The sequence below is a fragment of the Cryptomeria japonica genome, chromosome 2 (assembly GCF_030272615.1).
Source record: "Cryptomeria japonica chromosome 2, Sugi_1.0, whole genome shotgun sequence".
Classification (NCBI taxonomy): Eukaryota; Viridiplantae; Streptophyta; class Pinopsida; order Cupressales; family Cupressaceae; genus Cryptomeria; species Cryptomeria japonica.
Genome location: NC_081406.1, coordinates 525,797,310 through 525,818,484, shown reverse-complemented (window position 1 = coordinate 525,818,484; position 21,175 = coordinate 525,797,310). Strand labels below are relative to the sequence as shown.

Genomic DNA, 21,175 nt, shown 5'->3' with positions numbered 1-21,175 from the left:
ATTATAGTAATCATAAACACTCATGGAGCAAACAAACACATCAAATATGAATCAAACACGGAGTATACACTTGAAAACTGTTAGAGTTATCTTGTATTAGCTAATAATTATTTATTTAATTATTAGTCTATTAAACTCTACGCTTAAGCTAAACTTAGGCATTTAATAAATATTGTAGGTATTTAATAATAATTATTCTAATTATTAAATACACATTATCCCTTTAGGGTTGCATATCTTTAGGGTTTCTATTATCCTTTTATAAGGATTGTATTGTACTTTTTCACTAAATTGATTCCCTTTCTGAATGATAATTTTCTTCTTCAGAGCATTTATGCTTTTTTGCTTTATGTGCCTCCATTCTTCTCTTGTGACAGGTATTTGCATGCAGGTGTTCTTGGGATCTCTGAAGTTGTATTTCCTCAACTTCTTCATGGTATCAGAGCCTACATCTGCTGCTGCTTGTTCCTGATTTTTCAGAAGATTTTTTGGAGGAGGGTTTCAAGTATTTTCAGAGTTTTTTTATTGGATCTGGGGTATTTGTTTTGTTTTTGATCATTTTGGGCTCAAACGGACCTCACCGTGGAGCTCAGAATGCCTCAAAACCCCCATTTCCATATAAAATTTGTCAATTTTTTGACAAATTTGGGTTCTGAAATTTTTTCTTTGGTTTTGCCTTTTTTTGGCACAGATTTCGAGAAATTCATCAAAAAATTATTAAAAAAAGTTAGAGCAATTTGGGCCAAAACAGATCTCATCGTTGGCTTCCAAAGGGCATTTCCATTCATTTTGATATATAATTCGACCTATTTCGGTGACAAGTGCATCTGGGCCATGATTTTTTCATTGGCACGCTTTATGAGACACAAAAATCCGTACTGCTGTACCTGCAAATGCGTCAGAAAATGTTCGACAAAAAAAAAAATAAAAATTTTTAAATGTTTTTTTTTTAACTCTTTTTATGCCCAAAAAGAGGGGTTTTTTTTTTTTTGGTCATATCTTGGGCATACAGAGTTGTTTTTTCGAAAACAAATAGGTGTCGGAAAGTTAGTAATTTTTTCCAATTTTGCTGTTTGACTGTGTTTTTTCCAATCAAAGTGGGGTCTCTTTTTTGCACTCCGGGAGCCATAGAATGAACATCCGAACTTCATTTTTCGAAAACGTTATATCGTTGTAAAGCTTGTTCTGTGCACTTTCCAGCCATATGAGTTTTATTTCCAGATTCTGCTCCCTGCATATTTTATTCAGTTTTTTGCTTTTCAGCACTCTAGTGGATATCTTGGTTGTTTCAAGTCCTGGGATCTCTTCTCTGGGTAGGATGTCTCTATTTTGGTTCTCATTTCTATTTCCAGTCTTATTATCATTGTAGCTTGTATTTATGCAAACACACTAAGATAAAGTGCCATCATGCATTGTTTACATGGAATCTTGCACCTCTTGTGCCTTATTGTACATGCACTACTTATAAAGTGCCATGGGGGGGTTGATGTTTGCCTTGTTTGCCATCTACCGTTGTCCAGTGAGTGTTCCTTCCACGACATTCGCCTCATGATGTGTGTCGAGTGAGTGTTCCTTACATGGCACCATGTACTTTCTCTGCACCTTCGATGTTCCTGGTTCTTCGTCATGCAGTTCTTGTTGGTCGTTCTTTTCAGTGTACCTGTCCCTCTCCCTTTTCAGCATTATGGGGAGGTTTGTCCTGTTGGTTCTAATGCTTCCTTGGTTCGATTGATCAGCTCTTCAGGCTTTGGTGTCTCATGCCATCTGTATCTTCGAGTTCAGTTGTTTGCCTTTGTTTGCCATCTGATTCGAGTAGTGCCATTTGAGGGCACTCATGCAAATTACAGTCTTCTCTACCTGGTCATGTTCTATTTCAGTGGAGGTTCTTCAGATCAGTAGTTACTCTTTGGCAGTGTTTGCAGCTATTTCCTGCTTCAGTGGTGTTCTTCTTGCTTTTCCATCTCTTTTTGGAGTAGAGTTTTTTCCCATGTGGTTTTCTCTATTTCTTCAGTTCATAGAGATTTGGTTGTGATTGGGTACCTCATCAGGCCTTGTTGCCAGGACCCAAATTTGCCTTCATCATGTAGCTGCATTTTTTGCTTCATGCATTTAGTTTTTTAGCTACTCCCTAAGTTCATCTTAAGGGGGGGTGTTAGAGTTATTTTGTATTAGCTAATAATTATTTATTTAATTATTAGTCTATTAAACTCTACGCTTAAGCTAAACTTACGCTATTCTAATTATTAAATACACATTATCCCTTTAGGATTGCATATCTTTAGGGTTTCTATTATCCTTTTATAAGGATTGTATTGTACTTTTTCACTTAATTGATTCCCTTTCTGAATGATGATTTTCTTCTTCAGAGCATTTATGCTTTTTTGCTTTATGTGCCTCCATTCTTCTCTTGTGACAGGTATTTGCATGTAGGTGTTCTTGGGATCTTTGAAGTTGTATTTCCTCAACTTCTTCAAAAACACGAAGCATACCCCTAGATATCTGCAAACACGGAGCATACATGTGAATACACATATTGTTAGATTCTTTTCCCTTGACTAGAATGATTCATTGATTTATCTTTAGATTCTTTACCCTGCAGGATGGCAGGATCAAAGCTCTGATACCACTGTAATGTCCCTACTAGTTAGGGATCACTAACCTGCAAAACAGATTGTTAGAATACAACAAACATATATATATACATATAAGTAATCTAAATTGCAATCTAACTTAAATATATTTACTTAACATAATCACAACTTTTATTTAATAAAAAGGATACGATTGCCATACGAAAGTATGTCCTTAGGTGGCCGTGAAGCTCGCCTTCTTGGAACCCATCTTGGTTCCAAGCCCTCCAAGAAGTTGAAGGTGAATTCGACTCCTGTCTTGAATGTAATTTCTTCCATCCAAGCCCTCCAGGAAATCGAAGGTTAATTCGATTCCTATCTTGGGTGTAACCTCTTACACCCAAGCCATCTAAGGAAGACCCTATGTCAATTCCTTGCCTTGGATGATGCATCCCATCATCCAAGTCCTCGGAGGGGACCGGCCAGATCCGTCTCTTCTTGAATGAACTTAGTCAACCAAGCCATATATATGCATATAGATATTTAGTATATATACTGCCCTAGGGATTATCATAATCCCTTCCTTAGACTAAGTGAGTTTCCTCCCTATAGCCTCCATCATATAATCACATTTATATTACATTTTCATAATTGATTATTATTTTCCATTTATACTGACATCTTCCTAACTTGACATGTATTCCATAACATATATCTCAGAAAATGTGCATTATCAAATATTCACATTTGTTAATTTATAATCCTACTATTCATTGATACGTATTTGATCCAGAGGATAAAATAAATTATCTCCAATACTCCAGAAATAAACACATGGCACCTCAGGAGGAAAACGGTTTAGCAAAAGATATTTTATGAGATTCGAACTCATAACCTCCCTCAACAAACCCACCGCTTTCACTGCTAGACCATTCATTCGCATTTACTATTTTATAGAGAGAAGTTGGTTTTACTGTATAACCAACCGTGCAAAGATAGAATGGAGGCCGACGGGGGTGGAACCCTTGACTACCGGTCTCCCAAAATGGATGGAAACCGTTGTGCTATATATAGCACTTGATTTATAAGCGGCCCATATTAAATTTAAACAATGCAAATCCCGCCAATCCCTATTTTAAAGGGGATATTGGTTAAATAAATCCCCTAATTACTAATGGTGCCAAATTCATAAGAATGTAAAGGGGATATACACGGGAAATAATTTTTTGTAAAGGGTTATTTATGGGAGTTGGTGGTTTTAGTCTATTTTAGACTTATTTTATGTATAAAAGGGGGGTAGTAGGCCTTTTTGAGGTATCTAGGTGATGGGAAGGAGATGTTATGTTGAAGAGTTTGTTGTTATTCCTGCATGTTGGAGGTTAAATACTGATGTGCTTGAAGGGAATAGTTTTTGCAAGCATTTGTAATTGATTTCTTGGAGTAATCGGATCGATCCCCCTATTGGAGCAGGACCCGGAGATGTAGTCCATTTGGACGAACTCCGTTATCAATTGTGTTTGCTCTTCTATCTATTTTTCTCTCTTTTCTTTCTATCATCATCTTTAATATGCTTTGTTCATTTAAGCATTTTAATCATGTTAATTCGCTTATGTATGCTTTGAATTAACTTATGTAATTGCTATAAGCATTCTTATGCAATAGTCATAGATCCTAATCAGATCAAGTTTGGTATCAGAGCTTTGTTTGACTAGTATTGCAAAATTGAATGCTAACAAGATCTAGGATTCAACGAGGCGAAGGCAAGCTTGAAAATATAATCCTGAGATTGGAAAACGAAGAAGTAATCCACCAACACAAATGGAAGAAAAAGATGGTGGACAAGGTTTCGAAGACGAGTATTCAGAAGACTCTTCAGAATTTGGAAACCATTGTACAAGTTTTAGTACAGGAGAGAGAGGACAAGATGCGAAGACGTGCAGCTCGTGAGAACAAAGGAAAAAGACTAGGAGGTGACCGTGAGCCTTGAAAAGCACCTCCATCTCCTTCTTCTCCCTCTTCCCCATCTTCTCCCTCTTCTACTCATTCTGAGTCTTCTTCTCTTGTCAAGAGTTCACATAAGCCTAGAATTAAATTGGATGTAAAATTTGATCTACCAAAGTATTGTGGGGAATTAAATGCTGAAAAATTAGATGATTGGATTCAACAGGTTGAAGTCTATTGTAGAGTCCAAAACCTCTTAGATGATGTCGATAGGATCCAGTTAGCTACTCTTCGGTTAGGAGGTACAGCTCTAACCTGGTGGGAGAGTAGAATTCGGGATGGGTCTTCACAACATGGTAAAATCAATTTAACTTGGTCAGACTTTGCTAATGCTCTCAAGAAGCAATTCTATCCCCTAGGCCATATGCAACAGCTAATGATGAGCTGGCAACTTTTTAGGCAAGGGAAAGGTCAGTCTGTCCATGATTACACCCATGAATTCAGAAAGAAGGCTATTGCATTAAATGTTCCATTGTATACCCAGGACACGTTGCTTAAGTACATAGGTGGTCTTCACTCTTATATGAGACATTCAATTTTGGTCTTGAATCCTAGTAACTTAGATGAAGTCTGTGTTCAAGCCACACACCTAGAGTTAAGAGGTAAGGGTTCTTTTATTGATAAGTCTGATAAGAAGCCATCTAAGTCTGAGAACAAATCCCAAAACAAAGGGAAGGGGAAAAAAACAGCTACAGTGAAGAAAGAGGGTGAAAAACCCACATGCTCACATTGCAAGAAAGAAGGGCATGATGATTCTAGGTGCTGGAAGCTGCACCCTGAAAAGAGGCCAAAGAGATATGGTGGAAACAAAGACAAACAAAAGACTGCTGCTATAGTTCAACAGGATCTTAGATCTGACTCTGGAGATGAGACAAAGATCGTTGCTGTTGGAATCCAAGGTAAAGAAAAAGGTAGATCTCTCTCATCAGCTACACGTTCTTCTAATATAAGTGCAAGTACAAGTAAAGATTCTACTCCTAAGAATGATAAGCAAAGGAATGAATTATTTCATATTCAGGTTGTTATCAAACATACTAAAGTTGATACATTATTTGATACGGGTTCTCAAGTTAACTTGATATCTGAAGAAATTGTTAAAAAGCTTAACTTGACTACAATACCTCATCCGAAACCATACCCTCTGGGATGGGTTTGCAATGATGCACAATTGCAAGTAACCAAGCAATGTAAGATAAGATTTGCTATCACTACAAACTTTGTAGATGAGGTAGAAGCTGATGTAGTCCCTTTAGATATTTGTGGTCTTGTACTTGGGAGTCCTTATCTATATGACCGACAGGCTATATTCTATAGGGGGGAGAACAAGTATCATCTTTTTAAAGATAAGATTGAATATATCGTACGGGCACATAAGATAAAGACTAATCTTGCACTAGTTAATGCTGGTCAGATGAAAAGATTGGTCAATTCTAGTAAGAACTTTGTGTTAATGCTTGTAAAAGCCAAAGAAGATGAAACATCTGAGGCATTTAAGGGATGTGATCCTAAACATAAGGCTGAAATAGTCAAAGTTGTTTCCGCTTATGATGACTTATTTTAGGAACCAAAAGGATTGCCTCCTAAGAGAGAGATATAGCATGAGATCCAATTGCAGCAGGATGTGCCACTTCCAAACATTGGCATGTACCGGTTATTAGTCTTGCAAAATGAAGAGATCAAAAAGCAGGTTCAAGAGTTGGTTGAGAAAGGAGTTATCCGTCCTAGTACATTTCCTTGCGGTTCTCCTATTGTGTTGGTTCCAAAGAAAGATGGGACTTGGAGAATGTGCATCGACTACAGGGCTCTGAACAAGATAACGGTAAAGAACAGGTACCCTCTTCCTAGAATTGATGATTTACTTGATCAGTTGAAACATGCAATTTATTTCACTAAGTTAGACTTGCGTAGTGGATATCATCAGATACAAATTGCAGAAAATGATATTTGGAAAACTGCTTTTAAGACAAAACAAGGACTTTACGAGTGGTTGGTTATGCCCTTCGGGCTTTGTAATGCACCGGCTACATTCATGAGAGTCATGAATGATGTCTTTCGTCCTTTTATTGATGATTTTGTCATAGTCTACCTAGATGATATTCTTGTATTCAGCAAGTCTTGGGAAGATCATGTAACTCATGTTAAAAAAATCCTTGATGTATTAAGGAAAGAAAAACTTTTTGTAAAGATGTCTAAATGCGAGTTTGCTAAGACATCCTTAGTGTACCTAGGCTATGTCGTAGGGAATCGTCATCTAAAAGTAGACCCTGCGAAGGTCGATTGTATTGTAAAATGGCCTAAGCCAAGTACAGTCACAGAAGTCAGGAGTTTTTTAGGTGCAGTTCAGTATTGGAGGAAGTTCATTGCAAACTTCTCTTTTATCGCATCACCATTGCATGCATTGACCAGTACAAAGGCAACTTTTCAGTGGGGAGGTCCATAACAGAAGGCTTTCAACACTTTGAAGGAAAAGTTGAGCACTGCACCAGTTCTGGCTTTACTAGATTTACATCAACCATTTGAGATCGAGATAGATGCGAGTGGGTTTGCCATGGGAGTTGTACTCATGCAAGGAGGTAAACCAGTCTGCTACCACTCTGAAACTTTTTCAGGCGCAGTAAGTAACTATCCCACTTATGATAAGGAACTTTATGCTTTAGTTCAGAGTGTTAAGAAATGGAAACACTACTTAATGGGCAAAGAGACTGTAATCCACACTGATCATCAGCCACTTCAGTATTTGCACTCACAGTCTAAACTGCAACAAAGTAGGCATTTTAGGTGGATGGGTTTTCTTCAACAGTTTCATTTGGTGATTAAGTATAAGAAAGGTGCCCATAACAAAGTAGCAGATATGCTCTCTAGACCTCCAGTTAAGAATGCTTTGATAATCCTTAAAAATAGTTCCATGGTTCGTGAAAGTTTTCAGGAACAATATGCTAATGATGAGAACTTTAAGGACATATATGCAGCTCTAATCCAGGGTAAACATGTAGAAGAAAAAGATTACTATGTGCAGGATAACTTGTTGTACCACTTGGCTAAATTATGTATTCCTAAAGATGAATAGGCACAGGTGATTCGAGAAGCACATACCTCTTTGATTGCAGGGCATTTCGGTGTAAGTAAAACATTGGTTCAATTGCAGAAGTATTGTTATTGGCCTCGTATGCAGGAAACTGTTACAAAGTATATTAAGGGATGTGTAATGTGTGCAACTAGTAAACCAAGTAATAGGAAATTGGGTTTGTATACACCATTACCTGTACCATACCGTCCATGGGAAAGTGTGTCTATGGACTTTGTGGGAGGTTTACCTATGTCTAGGAAGGGACATGATTATTTGTATGTTGTTGTTCATCGGTTCAGCAAAATGTGTATTTTAATGCCATGTAAGAAATAGGTCACTGCTGAACTAATAGCTCAAATGTACTTCCAATTTGTATGGGTTCATTTTGGGTTACCTACTTCTATTGTATCGGATCGAGATTCTCAATTCTTAGGGGAATTTTGGACATCTTTGTGGGGACTCATGGACACCAAGCTGAAGAAGAGTACAGCCTTCCATCCGCAAACTGACGGACAGACAGAGGTAGTCAACAGGACAGTTGTTCATCTGCTTAGAGGTTACTGTAGCAAGCATCCTAAGTTGTGGGATGAGAATCTTCATTATGTGCAGCATGCTTACAACCATGCAGCACATTCTTCTACAAAGAGGTCTCCTTTTGAGACTTGTTTCGGCTACTTGCCAAAGACACCAATGGACTTTTCTTTTGGAAAAGATGATGTTGAAGATGGATGTCATGATGCAGAGAAGGCTTTAAAGTTCATTCAAAAAGTCCAAGCAGTTCATTAGGTAGTAGAAGCTTAGTTGGAGAAGAGCCAAGCCAAATACAAGGCTCGACATGACAAGCATCGTATAGATCATCATTTTCAGGTTGGTGACCGTGTTTGGTTACATTCAGCAAGGAAAGGATGCAAGGTGAAGGTAAGAAGCTTAAACCTATCAGATATGGTCCCTTTGAGATCTTGGAAAAGATCGGTACCAATGCCTTTCGCCTTAATCTTCCCCCATATATACAAATTTACTCAGTTGTAAATGAAAATCTAAAGTTGTACGAGCCTCCAATGATATTCGATGAAGAGGCTAATATTCAAGTCCCTTTAGTTGATGACCTTGCACCTGAGTTGATGACCTTGCACCTGAGTAGTTGATGATCTTCAAAAAGAGGTGGTGTTGAATACCTTAAAGTGGGACGTAAAGGGATGCACCCTGGTAAAGCAAGATGGATGGAGATTGGTAAAGTGAGGGAACTTTACCCTCACCTACTTTTTGAGTAGTCAAACTTTCGGAGGTCTGAAAGCTCTTTAGTGGGGAGGCTTGATCTGGAGGATAAAATAAATTATCTCCAATACTCTAGAAATAAACACATGGCACCTCAGGAGGAAAACGGTTTAGCAAAAGATATTTTATGAGATTCGAACTCATCACCTCCCTCAACAAACCCACCGCTTTCACCGCTAGACCATTCATTCGCATTTACTATTTTATAGAGAGAAGTTGGTTTTACTGTATAACCAACCGTGCAAAGATAGAATGGAGGCTGACGGGGGTGGAACCCTTGACTACCGGTCTCCCAAAATGGATGGAAACCGTTGTGCTATATATAGCACTTGATTTATAAGCAGCCCATATTAAATTTAAACAATGCGAATCCCGCCAATCCCTATTTTAAAGGGGATATTGGTTAAATAAATCCCCTAATTACTAATGGTGCCAAATTCATAAGAATGTAAAGGGGATATACACAGGAAATAATTTGTTGTAAAGGGTTATTTATGGGAGTTGGTGGTTTTAGTCTATTTTAGACTTATTTTATGTATAAAAGGGGGGTAGTAGGCCTTTTTGAGGTATCCAGGTGATAGGAAGGAGATGTTATGTTGAAGAGTTTGTTGTTATTCCTGCATGTTGGAGGTTAACTACTGATGTGCTTGAAGGGAATAGTTTTTGCAAGCATTTGTAATTGATTTCTTGGAGTAATCAGATCGATCCCCCTATTGGAGCAGGATCCGAAGACGTAGTCCATCTGGACGAACTCCGTTATCAATTGTGTTTGCTCTTCTATCTATTTTTCTCTCTTTTCTTTCTATCATCATCTTTAATATGCTTTGTTCATTTAAGCATTTTAATCATGTTAATTCGCTTATGTATGCTTTGAATTAACTTATGTAATTGCTATAAGCATTCTTATGCAATAGTCATAGATCCTAATCAGATCAGTATTCCTTAACATACGTCTTTCATTAATATTTGTATTAGACTGTTCGTTACTATATTCATTAATATATGTATTAAATTACTATATCCATTAATATTTGTATTAGAATATTCAATATTCATTAACATAAGTAATATCATTTTCATTATATGTATTTATTAACATATATAATAACATATTCATATAACTTACTATTAAAATATTCAATATTCATTAATATAAGTAATATCATTTTCATTATATGTATTTATTAACATATATACTAAAATATTCATTATTAATATTTATTAATATATATATTAAAATATTTATTAACTATATCCATTTACGTATACATTTGTGACATCCATTACTCTGCACCCACAGTAGTGGCTCCCAATCTGCAGTTCCTTGTTGCTGTTCATAGTTTTCCTTATACCTCCCCGTGTCATCCATCACATAGCCCAATGACTTAGCAGTATATTACATAGTGTATGTTCTCAAACAGTAAGAAATCTAGAACATATTCATAGTATATATAAACTTCCAACAATATTATTTCAGTATAAAAATACACTTTACATTACCAGCACTCGTGATATTATTAAAACTGATAGAAATCTGATTAATATAAATGCTGATGTGTGTGTTGTGAATTCTATTAAAGCAAGGAAGTATTTTCCTTATTGTTCGTGGTGAAGTAGAGTCAAACCTTTACGTATCTGCTGATTCGTTAGATGGCTGAAGATATTTTCCAGCGATTCTTTTTGTTCTCCCTTTTTCTTTATTTCTTTTCCCCCCGTGAGAAGTATTGAGCCCCATATTTAAAGTGGCCAGCGGGTTCGCTGCCTTTGGGGAGAGACATGACTTTATTGAAAGTCACGTCCTCCTCTAATCATTCTTTCCTTAATAAGATCGTGACTCTTAGGCTAGTTCCTTGGGTACTTTAATCTTTTATTAATTAATTAATATTTTATTCCTTAATTAATTAATAAATATTATATTGCTTAATTATTAATAGTATTATATTGCAGATAGAAATAAATGGGCAATTAATCAGTATTTAATAAGTGAATTAATTATTTTATTATATTTTAATTTAATTTTTATATATATATATTTTTTAATTCTTTTGTATTTTAATTTTATTATTAATTTATTATTATTAAATTATATTTCAAAGTGGGACATTACAGGAGACTCCTTGGATCAATCTTTGATGGTTACTGTAGCTGCTTGGTACTCTGATATGTCAGCATGGCTCCTTGGAGTAGTGATTTGTTGTTTATACCAGTTAATTGACTAATTCACTGTTGTGAATAATGAACCCCTATTTGATTGAGTTACGCTGATGCACCAGAGTAACCATAATTCCTTTTAAACACTAGATTGTAGCATGCTGAGGTTAACCCTTGTGGGAGCCCATTTCACCCCACATGCTGAAAGTGAACATGATCAGATTTGTAGCTGCACATGAAGCAAACATGTTAGAAATAATATGCCTATGTATGATGATTTTCTTGATTTCTCTTGGACACCTAAAATATGCATCTCCTTTCTTTGCACATCAAGACTGACTTATACATGTATAAGTGAATGCTCATGTATAGTGTATGACCTTTCATTGCTTAGAACATAGTTCTAACTTATTGCCTATTGAATCATGTAGGAAAAGGGAGCATTGAGGACCTGGGAAGCAAGGAGGAGCAGGACGATACCGGCAGATTTATGGATCAGCCAACAAGCGCCAGTCATTCAGGCAATGACTGGTCACCCTCTAGACATGCATTTTTAGCATTTACTTATTCATGTATAAGTTAGCTTTCATGTGCATCGTGCATATTGAATGAACATGGTCAGTCTCACGGCTTATTGTGTGAGACATGCATTCTATCATTTTAATAAAGATTACATTCTTTCTGAAAGACTTGCCTAATCTTTCTATGCTTCGTACACTTATATCAATGAAATGCTTTTACTTTGCAATCTTTGCTTTCTGCATTCTTTTGAGGTTATTTCATTTGTACTTGAATGCAACATAGAGAGGCTATGAAATATACCACTTGCTCAAAAAGAACCTAGTGGCTCTACCTGATTGAGCCCGTAGGTGAAAATCTGGTAACAGGACCAAAGATAACTGAATGCATGAGCTCCAAAGGTTGTATCTTTGTGTCATGTTCCTTGCAGAGAGGCTAATCCTCTTTTGTTTGTCATATATACAGTGCTCACACATCTCCAAATCCACTAATTGCAGTCTTGAAAGTTGATCCCTTGGAGCAAGCCAGTCCCATATATAGATAGGGCAATGGCAACTTTGTAAATCTCAAGGCCTTGCTTGCTCTTGTGTCCGAGCCTCTTGTGCCAAAGCTCCGAATCACTGTCTAGGTAATGTCCCTGATTTAGTTGTCTAACCCTAGGGTTGTTTACACCTCCAATTTTTGCCAATTATTTATTTAATTTCACAACAAATGCATGTGTGAAAGAAACAATAGCATGAAAATGTAATACCGCTGAATAATCTCCTTAAACAACTCACTGTTCAACACACAAACTGTAATGTCCCTTATCATATTTTCTTGTGGTTTTGATTGGTAATGTAAATTGACTTCAAACAAGATTCAATTTGTATGAATATGAGATGCTTTATCAAACATTCTTTTGAATCAGATGTAAATTCTAATTATAATGTTCCAAGAGAAATTGGTTATTGAATCAGCTATAACTCCAATATATAAGACGACTGATGTTTATATATATAAATGCAGAATTTACTGTGATCGCTATGTTTCACTCCCTTGGTAGTTGATACAAATTGTGTCTTTGATCTTCTAATAATAACATCGCTGTCCCTGCTCTATCTTTAAGATCATGCAATGGCCTTTGTCGCAAATCTGATCTGACTTGGAATCTCTGTTGCTTTTCCTAATATAGTCTTATACTTGCACAGCCTTGATGCTGTTCCAGTTGTATTCTCTTTGTGCATGCGCCTTTAACCTTGCAATGGGATGGGTTATCTCCCTCCTTGCACTAGGTTGATAATTGGCTCAAATGAGCACTGCTAATATGCATAAGTATATAAAAACAAATATTCCATGCTTTTGAAGAACTTGTGATTGAGTTTAAATAGCCCCACGATGAGGCATGATGTGAGAAGTTGTCTCACTTTCATATCCTTGAAACAATTAACTAATGTGTGCCTCTTTATTACGACCTAATTAGTCATTAGTTAACAAACTAATGTAGATTGTGATTCTCCTCTTTGGCAGCAATATTATAGAACAAAATCTATGTTTAGGGTCGAACTGAATTACTTCTTTTGTCAGTGACTATGCAAAAAACTATGATCTGTATTTTCTCCTTTTTGGAAGCGATAAGTTGTGACTTATGTCTTGGACTGATCCATTTCTTCCTTCCATTGGTGTCATCCCTATACATTTAACTAATCAAAATGAACACGTCCTTGGCAGGCCACACCATTGTTTTGTTTCAGTATTGGGATGGGGACATTAAATCTGCAATTGCCTTTGCAGCTCCCCCTTCAGTGTGACTCTCTAGCAGATACAAAGTGCCTGATTTGCTGCCCCTAGCAATTACCAAGGAACCTCTTGTCAATTTCCATCTATTGGATTCGAAAGTGACTCTACATCCTTGAGAATCTGATTGCCCGGCTGAAATCAAATAGTTTTTGAGTTAAGGGATATATCTAACATCTCGCAGCAGCCAACTATTTCCATTTGTTAGTTTCAACAAAATATCCCCTTTGCCAATAATATCACAAGATTAATTATTACCAAGACAAACATTACCAAAATTGCCACTTTGAAAGTTTTGAAATACTCCCCATACAAAGTGGCAAAGTGGCATGAACCGATGCTCCCAAATCCAACACCCAAACATCTGCTATAGATTCTTTTGTGGTTAGAATAAGAGCATCAACATTATCTTCATACATGTTTGATAAACGATCCCAAAGACGTTTCGTTCTCTTCTCTATTGCAACATTGAACAACACATAGCTGGAAAGGGAACGAATTATGGTCGCCACCATCTTCTTGTCCATTTTCTCCCACTCTTCATCAGCCACTGCACTTCTCTTCTTTTCTTTTCTTTTCCTTCCAACATGATTGAGAGATCTCTTTGAATCAACAACGCTTCCATTTGCAATTTCCACATTTCGAAGTTCTTCCCCGAGAATTTTTCAATTCTCCATTTAATCTACTTCATCCATCTTTTCAATTTCTTCACAACTTCTTAAAATAGCTTCTCTTGAGCTATAATACCAATTGTTGGGAATCAAGAACAGATAATCAAATAAATAATTTCAGAATTTAAGAAAACAAATAAATGCACAGAGAACAAACAACACACGAAGTTACATGGTTTACCATTAATGGCTACATCCATGGGAAAAGCAGGGTAATCTTTGTTTTATTAACTCCTCTTTCATACTTAGTTACAACAGCATATACAGATGCATATTACATTATCCACTTAAACTAAAAAAGTCTTTGAAGAAGAAATGAAGAGACAACCGGGAGAGGGAAAATACAAAGAAGTTGAACAGTCCAAGACCATTGGACTTCACACCGAACACTTGGCAACTCTAGCATAGACTCACTTGACTCTGCAGACCTTGGATGGCCTCAATCAGCCAAGGATTTGATGAGTATGCCAAATACTTGATTATTGTTATAGTTGTGATTGTACCCCATACCTTACACAGATTTAGTTTTCAGCCAAAGTAAACCATCACACAAATTATTATTAAGTATAATATTACATTTTCTAAGATACCAAATGCAAATTTGCATTTTATATGACCGCTTACTATTATTAAATATACAATCGTAAAGATGTAATACCTTTTTTTCAAATGATTCTAGGCTATAACTATAGAGTATGTAACTAGATTTGTTGTTTATGATTATACGTTTCTATAACTAAAACAATTAATAAGCATAGAAAGCTACAAGATTAGCTATTCAAAATAGATAAACAAAATAAACTTACAGTTCGTAGTGGAAATTTGAGCCAACGACCAATGAAAAGTATGATGAGCAAATGAATCTGTACAAATTTATGTAACAAAAATCTTAATATTCTGCTTGGGCAATATGAAAGAAAAGAAGAAAACATCATAATAGCTAAGTTGCATTTCGAGTAACAAATACAAAAAAAAAATTGAAAGCAATTAACAAGTTAGTTACTAACAAAGATGAGTAAAAAAATGAAGACAAACAATGGACCTCCTCCAGAAATTGCTTCCTTAAGGCTAGTGGATGCACCAATCTGCAAAACAAAAAACCAATTTTATATATTATTGTGTAAACTTAAAAAACAAATTTATGAAGCGTCTGAGCTATAGGATATCAAAAGGTAAAAGCAAAAAATAAATAGAATATATGTTGATGTGTTTTTTAGGATACATCGAACACAAAATTAAAAACTAAGTATTATATCCTCTCTTGAACAAAGAAACCTCATATGCTAAATAATATGATCAAATGAGACAACTCCAAGGTTTACAATGCAAACAATCAACATTAAGTTTTGGAGAGACTAAGTGTGTATTGATGTGATAATTGTGGTAATCACAAAGGGACTTACGTTTATGAACATAGCTGGAACGTGGAACTAAACATGGAAAATAAAAGACAAAAGGGAAAGGGTTTAGAGGGTCTATGCTAATCCTAAGAACAACGATGATAAAGGATGATGCTTTCATAGACAAACTCCTTCAAACCAAGCTTTGCTTTGTCATGATAACAACTACTCAACATTGGTGTGATCTCCAAAGGTAATGAAAAATTTCATACTGTGAACCATTCAATCAAATAACCAATACTGGCACAGTCTAAATGAACATTCACAATCAAACTGTTGCAACAATGGGGTTCAGGCTAACTTTACCCTGTAGTTTACAATCAGCAAACCACAAAAAGTATGAACCAAAGAATTCATCACATATCATTGCATTTCTCCATTATAATCAATGAACTTTATCTAAATTTGAGAAGTAATAAGAAACCATGCAAATTGTAGAAACAACACATAAAGATCCACCATGCTTAAATGAAAATCATATATTAGTTTCAACAAGTCTTGGCAACAACTTTGTGCTTCCTCCTCCTACTCTACTGCTAACAATCAACTATTCACTATTGATCTATTATTAACCTTTACAAATGAGAGGTTTGAGCCTTATATAGAGGTCTCTATTGCAATTCAAAGGCTCAAATTGATTCAAGATCAACGATCAAGATTTCAAGATGAAACCCTAATTAGAGTTAGTTATAACTAACTTCGTTTCAACCAAGCTTGCAAAACTCGGCGAGCAATTCAAAAACTCGCGAGTAATCGCGATCCATAATGTCGCGCGAGTTAATTGCGGAAATACTCGGCGCGATTTTTTCATATACTCGCTGCGATTTTTTTGGCAAATACTCGCCGTTAATGGCCAAAACCCGCCCGAAACGCGGCACAAAATGCGAGAAAAACGCGACTTAAGTTGCAGGCAAAAAAAAAACCGAAGTCTTTATTCCATTTCGCGGCTCGCGCGACTCCGGAAGGCAAAAAACGCCACGCGATTTCCAGTAGGGTTTGCATTTGCACGCGCGACCAGGTTTTTACTTGTTTATTCGTGATCTTTTTGTATTGTTTTATTTCGAATTCACAGTCATTTTAAATTTTAATCGAATGACTGTGTAATATACAGTCATTTGAAATGACTGTGTATTACACAGTCAAAATGACTGTGTATTGTTTGCATTTGCACGCACGACCAGGTATCTTTTTGTATCGTTTTATTTCGAATGACTAAGACTGTGTAATACACAGTCATTTGAAAATGACTGTGTATTACACAGTCTTAGTCATTTCAAATGACTGTGTATTACACAGTCATCATTAGATTCATTACACAGTCACAGTCATTTGAAAATGACTGTGTATTACACAGTCATAGTCATTTCAAATGACTGTGTAATACACAATCATTAGTAATTATAGTCATTTCAAATGACTGTGTAATACACAGTCATTTCAAATTTTCAAATGACTGTGTATTACACAGTCATCATTACACAATCACAGTCATTTCAATTTTCAAATGACTGTGTAATACACAGTCATTTCAAATTTTCAAATGACTGTGTATTACACAGTCATCATTACACAGTCACAGTCATTTCAAATGACTGTGTATTACACAGTCACAATCATTTCAAATGACTGTGTAATACACATTCATTTTCAAATGACTGTGTATTACACAGTCATCAGTCATTTGAAATGACTGTGTAATACACAGTCATTTCCAAATGACTGTGTATTACACAGTCATTACAGTCATTTCAAATGAGAAATGACTGTGTATTACACAGTCATTTTCAAATGACTGTGTAATACACAGTCATTACAGTCATTTCAAAATTTCAAATGACTGATGACTGTGTAATACATTAATCATTAATGTACATTGTAATTAATGACTGTGTATTACACAGTCAATTGTGAAATACTCATAGTCATTTGAAATGACTGTCAACTGTGTAATGTCAATGTGTATTAAAGTATTTCATTTAAATTTAAATTTGAAGTTAAAAACTTAAAAAAATACACAACCAATTAAAAATTTTAATTTTAGAGAGTCATCTATTAATAGATGACTGTAAATAAAATACAGTTATACAGTCATTGTAATTTTTGGATGTTTGTGATTTTTTTTGGTAACAATGTTATTTATCTCTAAATGTTGCCTCTCTTTTGCTAGGTTCTTTTCCACATCTTTTTGAAAGAAAATGGATTCAGCTTCTACAGTTAAAGTTGGTGGCAAAAAGAGAGACCCTTGTTGGAAACATGGGAGACCAGGTCCAAAACGAGGAGATGTTTTTTGCAACCATTGCAAAAAAATTGTAAAAGGTGGCATTAATAGGTTCAAATATCACCTTGCAAAAATTCAATGCCGAGATACCACAAGCTGTACGGAATGTACTGAAGAGGCTACGAGAGATGCAATAGCAACGCTTGAAGCATATGATCAAAGGAAGGCAACAAAAAAGAGAACAGCAGAGGCAATGGCAGCCCCAAGGGCAGATTTGAGTTCTATGGGGTCACATACAGATGTGGGGACATCTGGTTCTTCCCTTGGGCCACGGATACGAGCAAAGGGAACTTTGGACAGCAACATGGAAAACTTCTTTATTCCACGTAACACTCCTGGTGCACAACCTGGATTGCTTGGCACTGCATGGAATAAAGAGGCTCACCAACAAGCCAAGGTGGCGTGTGCTAGATTTTTTATCTACAATGATGTTCCGTTCAATGCTATTTCTAGTCCATCTTGGGACCAATTGGTCACCGCGTTGACTGTGGCAGGTAAGGGGTTCAAATCCCCAAGCCGTTACGAGGTAAGTGGACCGTTATTGCAGGATGAGGTCCAAAACACTCATGCATTAGTGGAAGAGCAAAGGACTATTTGGGAAAAGAATGGCTGCACCATTCTTTCTGATGGATGGACAGATGGTAGGAACAGGACACTCATCAACTTTCTAGTTGCTTCAGGAGGACAGTTAGTATTTTAAAAATCAATTGATGCCTCCAATGAAGTGAAGAATGCGGAGACCTTGTGCAACATGTTGGATGAAGTGGTGATGGATGTGGGAGTGCAGAATGTCATCCAAGTTGTGACTGATAATGCAGCTGCATATGTGGCAGCCGGCAAACTTCTAATGGCTAGACATCCGACATTATTTTGGAGCCCTTGTGCTGCCCATTGTCTTGACTTGCTCCTTGAGGACATAGGGAAACTAAGTTGGGTAAAGAAAGTGGTTGAAGATGGAAGGAATATCACCAAATACATCTACAATCACACATGGGTCCTGAATCTTATGAGAGAGCACACTGAAGGTAAGGATCTTGTGCGGTCGGGGGTCACATGCTTTGCTACCAATTTCCTCACCTTGCAGAGCATACTTGCTACATTGCCCAACCTGAAGCGGATGTTCGTGAGTGAAAGATGGTTGGGGAGTCCTTATGCTACAAAGCCTGAAGCAGAGAAGGTTGTGATTGCCATTTTTGATACTAATTTTGCCAAGATAGTGGAGGAGATCATCAATGTAAGTTTTGAAACTTTAATTGATGATTTATTATTTAATTTTCTAATATTTCAATCTGCTGATTTTGTTAGATTTTTTATATCTAGGTGTCGGAACCGTTGGTGAGGGTGCTACGAATGGTGGATGGGGATCATAACTCCATGGGGTATCTATATGAGGCCATGGATAAGGCCAAAGAGGCGATTCAACACTTGTATGGGTCAAACAAGACCAAGTATGAACCCATATGGCGCATAATTGATCGGAGGTGGAACCATCAACTCCACCAACATATTCATGCTGCTGCCTACTTCTTGAATCGCAAGTTTTTTTACTCTCCGAGTTTCAGAGCAGATGCAGAGGTTAGAATTGGCCTTGACACATGCATTCGGAGATTAGTTGATGATGAGATCCTTCGAGACCTGATACTTGATGAGTTGCAGAGTTATAAGAAGGCCTTAGGGGAATTGTTTTCTTCACCTGATTGCAAACGTAGGAGAGCCACCTTACGACCAGGTAAAAAAAAACATATGTTTAATTTTTACCATTTATTTCTCTCTTTAAGATTATTGAAATCTTTACAAGTTATAAATCACATTTTGTATCCTTGTAGATTTGTGGTGGGAAGATTATGGTGCCACAACGCCTAATCTTCAAAAGCTTGCCATCCGCATATTATCACAGCCTTGTAGTGCTTCTGGTTGTGAGCGCAACTGGAGTGTTTTTGAGAACATCCACACAAAAAAGCGCAATAGGTTGACTCAACAACGCTTGAATGATCTTGTCTATGTGCGGTACAACATTCGATTACATGAGAAGAAGGTGCTAGGGCAAGATTCACATGAAGGACTTGACTTGGATGACATTGATCCATATGCAGCAGAATGGGTTGCTTCTCCTGATGATGTTGATAATGATTTGGATCCATTCCTTACTAATGAGCAGCTGAGTGAGTTGGAGAGGGCAGGAGAGGAATGGGATGCGGAAGTGGCAGCACGTGAGGAGGAGCAGGAGGTTGATCATGCAGCAGAGGCACCTGTTAGTGTTGAGGATGTTGCCACTACTTCAGCACCACCCACCCAGCGGCCACAATCTGTTTTGAGCTTTAGTCATAGACGCAATTTATGATTTCTTATTTTCATTGATACCAAACTTTGAACTTGATATGTAATCAGAATTTCAGAGGTTCTTGTTTTGTGGTCTATGACTCTATAACTCTATGAGACTGTCACTATGATACATTGATATGTATTGAACTCTTATACATATGTTGCACTTGGTTTTTGGTTTATGCTATGATACTTGCATTTGTTGCTATGTATTACCAAAAAAATTTGATTTATATATCATGGAAATCATATATGTTATACAAATTTGGTGTAAATGTGTGTTTTTGAATTATATATAAAAAAAAAATGTATTTTCAAATGTTCGATAAAGTTGCCGAGTTTTGCCGAGTTTTTTGCCGAGTTTTGGCGAGTCCTGAGTTTTTAAAATTTTTTGGCCTTGCCGAGTTATTGCAAAATCCGAGTTTTTCATCTATGGTTTCAACCAATGAGAAAATTACAATGTTTAGGACACAAGTCCTTTGAATGTAAACCAATTAAAAATGAGGTTAGGTACATGGAACTTTGTGCCTCCACATGTGCAATTGTAGAAGAGTCATGTACATTGAACATGGACAGCTGACTTGGAATCTCCTGATAGGTTGAATGTGACTAGGCACCAACTCATCATACCTCTTGTAGATCATCACAAAGAAGTGTTTGCACTTCAAGCAATATCTCTTGATACTCAACATTTCTAAGCCTGGTGTGATGATGATGGTTCATATTCCCAAATTGTATCATCTTTGTGATCAAGTATCTAACTTTGCTTAACTCTTTCGAAACTATCTGCTTGATCACTTTCACTTTTCCATCTTCATACTTGGGAATCTTCCTTGTGATATATTTCACCTTGAACATCCTACCTATTGATAGTCTTTGGTCTTGAAATGTGGAACACATCCTTGATGTAGTACATGACTTCATGATGTGTATGCCTGATACTCTTGTGCATTATGTCCCTAATCAGGATTACCTCCTTGTACCAATCCTGATTCTTGGATTTTTGAAGGAAATTCAAGATTGTCATAAAATTTCCTCATTTCATTGTTGAAATTGTTAAGTATATACATTAACCTCTTTCTTGCCTAGAAGTCCTGAATATCCTGACATCGTAAAGCAACCTGCCATGTTGTGGTTGTATCCTT

At 36.5% G+C, this 21,175-nt stretch overlaps 1 protein-coding gene and 1 long non-coding RNA gene across 5 annotated transcripts in view; one reads left to right on the top strand and one right to left on the bottom strand.

The window, feature by feature from the left end:
• The window catches only part of LOC131052191 (uncharacterized), a 423,207-nt gene that overhangs the window by 109,186 nt on the left and 292,846 nt on the right, over positions 1 to 21,175 (bottom strand). For all 4 annotated transcript variants that reach the window (XR_009371577.1, XR_009371578.1, XM_059216699.1 and 1 more), the window contains exons 9-10: positions 15,038 to 15,115; positions 14,837 to 14,893 (exon numbers count right to left, since the gene is read on the bottom strand). Coding sequence is in view for 2 of the 4 variants with exons in the window: in XM_059216699.1 (XP_059072682.1) it covers positions 14,837 to 14,893; positions 15,038 to 15,115 (135 nt within the window). In the remaining 2 variants the exon portion in view is untranslated. The remainder of the gene's footprint in view (positions 1 to 14,836; positions 14,894 to 15,037; positions 15,116 to 21,175) is intronic.
• The window catches only part of LOC131873655 (uncharacterized), a 90,584-nt gene that overhangs the window by 4,070 nt on the left and 65,339 nt on the right, over positions 1 to 21,175 (top strand). The window contains exon 3 of the long non-coding RNA XR_009371579.1: positions 11,496 to 11,595. This is a non-coding gene — a long non-coding RNA (uncharacterized LOC131873655). The remainder of the gene's footprint in view (positions 1 to 11,495; positions 11,596 to 21,175) is intronic.